This window comes from Lactuca serriola, chromosome 9 (assembly GCF_051521515.1).
Source record: "Lactuca serriola cultivar US96UC23 chromosome 9, Lser_US96UC23_V15, whole genome shotgun sequence".
Lineage (NCBI taxonomy): Eukaryota > Viridiplantae > Streptophyta > Magnoliopsida > Asterales > Asteraceae > Lactuca > Lactuca serriola.
Window position 1 is genome coordinate 105,947,712 of NC_136416.1, and position 7,547 is coordinate 105,955,258.

The following is a 7,547-nucleotide window of genomic DNA, read 5'->3' on the forward strand; positions in this document are numbered from 1 at the left end:
TAAGGTGTTCACGGCCCAAGAAGTTCTTGGACCGTGAACTCCAAACTTAAGGGCCAAAGAGTGCCTTAACCACTCCTAAAGCCTTAGACAATTACCTAGATTTACTCCTAGTTAAATTAGGCACCTTAAAACATCAAAGACCCATCCCAAAGAGAGATTACAGCCGTAATCTCTTATGGAAATGGTCTTTTGGTTGTGAACATCAATCAAGGGTACCAAAGTGTGCCTAAGGCCTTCATTAGCCTTAGATAATTGCCTAAAACCTATCCTAGATAAGAATGAGACTTGAAAAATACAAAAATATCCTTTTCCATATGAGTTTATGGCAGTAAACTCAAAAGGAAATGGCCTTGGGGCCGTAAACTCCTCAAAGGAGTGTATCTATGCCCTAAACCCTTCCAAGGATTAAACCATCAAGTGGAATTGCTTCTAGGGATCATTTAGAACTTCAAAACACAAAATGACATGAAGCTTAGGAGCTTACGGCCGTAAACTCAAGGGTTTACGACCGTAAACTCTTTGTGTGAGGTTTATTGGAGAGTAAACTCATGTATAGGGTCCTTTGGAACCCTAAACCCATTTGCCTAGTCCCACAACAACTTAGATGAAATCCTTAGGGCTTATAACACTTAAATAAAGTGTTTATCATGTTGTAGGATGCCTTCACATTTTCATTTAGTAGTTTAAGACTAATTGGTTGCATATATATGTGATTATATGTTCATTAGGATCATAGTGTGTGTACAAGTTCTCACTTGACACCTAACAATCCTACACCGTTCAGTTCATACAAACCACCATCTTCAGGTGAGTTCATACCCCTTAATCAATATTTAAATGATTTTAAATGCTTTAATGGGGGGGGGGGGGAATACAAGTAGAAAACAACATGTTATTTAATCACTTATATGTATTTATAACTATGTTTTCATCCAGTAGATTTCACATACTTGAAAATGTGATGCATGAAATGGTTTCCTATCTTAAAAATACCTTGGTAGCTAAAGTATTACATTTGAAATGTTTATTAAAATGACATCAAGTCATTGTTAATTATTGTTCAAAACTCATAGATGTCTTACAAAACCATTTTTACCTTCTTGAACAAAACTATGTCTATACACTTATGTTCTTATATATGTATTGATGTTATAGTTTTCATCCTTCATTCCGTTTCCCACACTCTTGTGTAGCAAGGGTGTATAAACCTGCTTAGACAACCAATTACCTTCCAGTTAACTATTATAGGGATAGTTAGAAGATACAAAACATTATTCCTATTACAAGGAATTATATCAGAGTCAGTTCATTCATGAGTCTATACTATACATTACATGTTACATGAATACACTTACATGAATACATTACATGAATACCTTTACATAGATACATTTACCTATATACACTTACATGAATACTTGTATCTCGATTCACTAGGATGATTTATTAGTACCTTCTGTGTAAATTGTCCTCCTTATCCCAGTTCAACGTGATATCTAGACAGGACTAACCATTCCGAAACCCACTTGTTAGCAACAGTGGTAGATGAACATCTACGGATGCCTACGGTTATGACTTATATTAGGGGTACATTTATGGGACTAACCATTCCTTTGGCCTACTGTTCGCTACAGAGGTAAATGACCATCTACGTATGCCTACGGTTAATACTTATACTAGGAGTACCTTTACGGGACTAACCCTTCCTTAAACCTGCTGTCACTACAGAGGAAAATTGAACAATCTACGGATGTTCAAAGGTTATACATTTCGCTTTACGCGATGTCGTGTTAATCCTAATACAAAAGGATAACACTTACATGATTACATTTTTCCTATTACTTTATTTTGTGATACATTCACATAAACGATGAGTTAGACTAAGTACTGTTTGTAATAGTCAAAAAGAAGGAAAAACTATCATTTTATTAGCAAAACATTCGGGTCTTGGTAGAAGACTACATTTCATACTAGTAGGAAATATGAGATTTTCTAGGGTTTTCATACTTATATCAACTGTTTCATTCAAAGATTTACATAGCATACATAACAACTTTCCAAAACAAGACAATGACACTTAAATACTTATAAATTTACTAGCTTTAGGATGATACTCGCTTTCAAAATCACTTGTATTCCCAGGTCACCAGTAGACAGGTACGATGGCCAAGTTTTGAGAAGACGGAGCACAGACAAGACTCGTCTTTTATTTTGATTGTATATTTTGGTGTCTTATTACAATGAAAGAACACACATGTATTAAAACTTTACTTTTAATGCAATGGATGATGATGTTGCTTGTTTACTACTTTACACTGTTGTAATACTGTACATGACGTCCTCCACCCCAGAACGTTTCCGCCGTTCTTGGTTTTGGGGTGTGACAGATTTTTACATTCTTTTAAATTGCATCCCCACAAAATTATCAATTATACTCCCACTAGATATTTACGATTCTCAACTTTAAAAAAACTTTGGGAGAACCCAAAACTGAGGTCAAAAGCATAGACCTACTACCAATGGGTAACATGTTCACCTACCAAATAGACATCTTAGCCTTGAGCATTTGAATAACCGAAACCCAGCTCGACTGTCTAGACATATTTAAGTTTACAGGTATGCCTAAATAAACAAATTGAAGTTTATCTTGTTTACAACCTATAATAGTTCTCATTTGCTCAACCGACTAAAATCCACACCAAAACCTTAAAGATTTGATTTTTGGAGATTCAACCTCAATTCAGAGAACAAATAGAAGCAATTCAACACAATCACAAGGTTAGATATATTTTTCAAGACCACTCTCCAAGCAACGAAAAATCATCAACATATAAAAAATGAGATATCATCAAATCATTTCTAATCTCAGCTCCTCAGCAGAAAGCAACATCATTTGTATCCTTGACGGCAAAATGCAAACTTTCCATGGCTATAATAAATAAAAATGAGGAGAAGGACTCCTTTTTTAAACCATAATACAACTGGAATTGATGTGTTCAATTAGTAATCTGAATTCAGTCGTCATAAATTGGGAAATCGGGAAATGAAATTTTGGATAATGAGATTGATTTTGATCCATGTCTCATGTCCATATGATATCTAAAAGAACGGATGAATATTTAATCACTTATCTAAAGGACAAATATTTGATCGTATCAGAGTTCCGTAGTTGCTTTAGAAAGCACCATTTGCTATTTAATTTAGAAGTTATATCAATAATTTAGTTTTAGAATTGTCCAAGTGGGAAACTATTGGATTAAGTGTCTATGTCAATAACTAAATTACTATAATCTTGAATTATTAGCAAAGTTCCTTTTAGGTTGCCCCTAAACCTAGTAGTGGACTGGAATGTTATTTGGAGAGAGAGACTGATTTACTAATTTATTAGATGATTAATAAATTAATTAGAAATCAAAATAAATAATTTATTAATATATTATGAGAATAATATATTAATTAGAAATCGTATTATTTAATTAAGAATTAAGCATAAATTAATTGGAATTAATTAAAAGTGGAAGGACTAAAGGTGACATTACTCAAAAGTTGAACATCGACTAATTCTACAACCTCCACAAGAGAATTGGGGGGGGGGGGGGGGGGGGGAGAGGAGGGGGGGGGGGGGGGGAGTCTAGATGGTTTTAGGGGTTTTTTTGGGCATTAAGGAAACCTAGGAGTCCTTAAGGAGCAAGGAAAAGGGATAATGATTATCTAAGAAAACCTGCCTTATCATATTTCCCTTAGTCATCTATATAAACCCTCCTACGGGTTCATAATTTCGTCCATCCTTCTACAAGATTGAAATCGTTGCCACTTGTTATGTATGATCACCATTTGTCTCGTTGACTCGCTCTATTTCACGCCATTGTGAAATTTGTGCCGCAATTGACCGTTTAACTTTGACTTTCGTTGACTTTCTCATAATAGTAACATACTTTCTTTTCAACTTCAAACAACCATAACTTTTTCATATCTCCGTTTTCAACGATTTTTATATCTACGAAATCGCCTCGAGTAATCTATCACTTTCTTCCACTTACTATTGTCAATTCTTATACAATAATACCTTTTATAAATATTATAACAAGTGTTACACCAAAGCTCTTAACAAACAGCTAAGCCAATGTTTGATCCCCAAATTCCACCATTTAGGCCTCCAAATTATAGTTTCTCTATATTTTTGTGAAATTTCCTTTTTTATTTTTATTTTAGTTTAATGACAAAATATGTGTTTTAATTATCTTTTGAATTTCATTCTTTTATTTACTATCTTATTTTGAGGATTCTAATGTCATTTTCAGTTTTTCAATAATTCGGCATAATGCCAAATTTATTCTCCTTATATATCAAATCTTTCATAGTAGGCCATTAAATTAGTAAAAAAAAATCTCTTTCACTATTTTATGTTCTTGATTTGATCCTCTATCCGGAGTACCATTATCTCTACTCATTTTTTTTGTTGGTTAGCCATTTACCGCATATTGTAAGAGAGCTTGTCGAACATAGACATTTTGACTCTATTCTTGTAGCCTCTTCGTTTCTTCTAAAATCTTTCAGATTGTTGTTCCTGCTTAAGTTCTTAGTAGTTGGTTAAAACAACGAGTCTATTAGTTCGTCAATCATGATTCGGTTTTCTGTTCTTTATACGAAATACATTTCAAAGGTTTCTTTGATATTCTTTCGAACTGTTTCATTAGTCTAATAATTGGCCTAAAAGAAATACATCTCATATTTACACATTAGCACATCAATTTTTATTTAGATCACGAAAAGCCACGTGTACTACATCACTGACCATGTACACGAATTACATGTAATGTACAATATCAGTGTCGAATTAAAAGAGTCAAGAAAAATATAAGTTCTAGATTTCTGATTGGAACAACGTTGGTAGAAGGAAGTGATGCTACTCTTCCCAGTTATGTTTAATGGGTATAAGGCAAAGTGGTAATTTCCTATGGAGAACAAGAGAACCCTCCTCCAGCATATCCAAATCTTCGTTCTTCACTCCACCAGGAATTTTCCAATCATACCAATACAAAAGGTTTGCGATGGTGAACTCAACAGTCGCTGGAGCTGTTTTCACCGCTGGGCAAGTTCTTCTTCCCCCTCCGAAGGGAACCATCTCATAATTCCCCCCTCTGAAATCCACCTCAAGATTCTCAAACCTTTCTGGGTAGAACTCAGCCGCATTCTCCCCCCATTTGTTTGGATCTCTTCCTATTACCCACCCATTAATTAAAACCATCGTATCTGGAAGCACGTCATAACCACCTATTTGGCAATGGCTTAAGCTTTCATGTGGGAGCAACAATGCGGCTGGAGGGTGCAATCTTAGTGTCTCTTTCACCACCATCTTCAAGTAGGTCATTTTTGAGACATCCATTTCATCTAGCTTTTGTTTTCTCCCTGCGCAATTTCGGATTTCGCTTTGCAACTTTTGCATCACTCTCGGACTTCTAATGATCTCGGACATTGCCCAAACCATCGTTGCAACGGTTGTATCAATTCCTCCAGTAAAGATGTTCTGAAAACTTATTTCGCATTAGTTATATAAACAATTGCACTCCATAAAAATATTAAAAATATGCATGATATGTATGTATACCACTATAAGAGATTTGATTTCTGTTTTAGTCAACCGATCATCATCAGAAGCATTATCCATCGAAGACAACTCAAGCAAGGTATGAAGAAAATCCTTGTCATCATCATCAACTTGGTCATTAATATGAATCTTGTGATCATGGTCATCAACGTGCGACTGGATGTAGGCATCAAGATTGCGACAAACTTTTCCTAGCTTATGATTCCTTCCACTAATTTGATCAATTATTTTACCTAACCATGGAAAAAAATCACCGAAGGATGGATTCATTAACTCCAAGACTTCATCAAGTATCATTTCGAACGAAGGACCTTTCAGTGGTTGTTCTCTGTAGTTCAAGCCAAGCGCCACCTTAAAAGTCACCGCCTTTACTAATGCAAAAAACAACTCGTTTAAGTTTATCGCATTGTTTGATGGATGTAACGACACAGACCGAAGCATGATCTCCACCTCGGTTAACAACACATGGTTAGAGAGTCTAGCTCTATTGGGGCCCAGGAATTCAGATACCAAAACCTTGCGCATCTTCCTCCAGTGATTGCTGTAAGGTGTGAAGGCAGTGTCCACATAGTTGTATGTTAGTTGCTTGGTGGTCTTGTTTATTGGACGAGAACACAGTATGTGATCTTGATCTTTAAGGACTTGTTTGGCCATGGCAGAAGAAGAGATTATAACGCAAGGTTTTGAACCAATTTTGAGTAGCATAATTGGGCCATATTCTTGGGAAAGTTTCCAAAAGGCTAGATGACGAGGTTGGCCTAGTAGTTGATGCATGTTCCCAATAAATGGAAGCTTTGGAGGGTTTGGTGGAAGCTTAGGGGCAACCATGGACGACTTATTAGATTTAAGAGTATAGAGAAAGATGCAGAACATGGAGAGGAAAAGTAGTGTTGGGAGAAGCCATGAAGGGAAGATAGAAAAGATCTCCATGTGACTAGAACTTTTGAGGTGGTTTGATTTCCGTATTCCAAGTTTATGTACCTTCATTTATAGTGAGGCTTCACGCTTGGATGTATATACCTACCATGAACATAAAAGTACGTCCTATCACATCCCCATTACTAGATATATACTTATTTTGTAATTTTGTAATATTTTTTTTACAAAATATTCACCCCTAAATATTTATTGTATTTTAGATTTAAGGTTTAAATGGTTTACAATAACGAATGGAGTAGTTAAAAAATAGAATCACCTCAAAATTATCTGATGAATATGTTGGTAACTAGTAAGTAGTAAGCTTGCGTCCATACATTTTCTTAATAACTTATTGCATAAATGAACTTTAGAGTAAAGTCAACTTGATTATTTAACAGTCTGAGTTTTAAAACGTGTACTATCATTTTTTTTTTCTTCTTTGATTTAATTTCTTATATATACGTGTAGTCAAAGTATAAGATTCGAGAGTTGATTAAAGTATATGGTCTATCGCGCGATATTCGCTCCTATTCACTAAGTATATATCTCTACTAATTTTATATTATATAAATATTATTTAATATGCTTAAGCAATATAATATTAATATTATTAGACCATATAATTTTGAATAATATATATATATATATATATATATATATATATATATATATATATATAGAGAGAGAGAGAGAGAGAGAGAGAGAGAGAGAGAGAAATGTTATTGTGTTTTAACAATGTATACAAGCCGGTCCCAGAGGGTGGAAGATAGGGGCGATCGTCCAGGACCCATCTTTTAAAGGGACCCAAATTTTTTATGGAAATTGCGAATTTTATGGAATGCTTAATTCTTTTAACTTTAAAATCTGTTTTTTATAATAATTCGAACATTCTAACAGAATGATTTATGGTTATCTTGAAAAAAAAATTATTCTCATGTTATCAAAAGTAATAAAATCAATAATTACATTCATTCTTAAAGAATACAACTATGAACACAAATACATTTATTCTGAAAAAATA

The 7,547-nt window shown here is 34.3% G+C and overlaps 1 protein-coding gene across 1 annotated transcript; it reads right to left on the reverse strand.

Moving 5' to 3' along the window:
- Positions 1-4,731: 4,731 nt before the first annotated feature.
- LOC145076676 (parthenolide synthase-like) lies at positions 4,732-6,579 on the reverse strand. The gene is made up of 2 exons (XM_079022488.1): positions 5,609-6,579; positions 4,732-5,527 (listed from the first exon to the last, which is right to left on the reverse strand). Exons 1-2 carry the CDS (start codon positions 6,536-6,538, stop codon positions 4,907-4,909), a joined length of 1,551 nt encoding a protein of 516 aa, XP_078878614.1. The 5' UTR covers positions 6,539-6,579; the 3' UTR covers positions 4,732-4,906.
- Between the last annotated feature and the right edge of the window lie 968 nt (positions 6,580-7,547).

Coding starts and splice junctions, on each gene's coding strand:
- LOC145076676 (XM_079022488.1), bottom strand. CDS start 6,538: ATGGAGATCTTTTCTATCTTCCCTTCATGGCTTCTCCCAACACTACTT. Junction 5,528..5,608: donor AAATCAAATCTCTTATAGTG/GTATACATACAT, acceptor ATAAGTTTTCAG/AACATCTTTACTGGAGGAAT.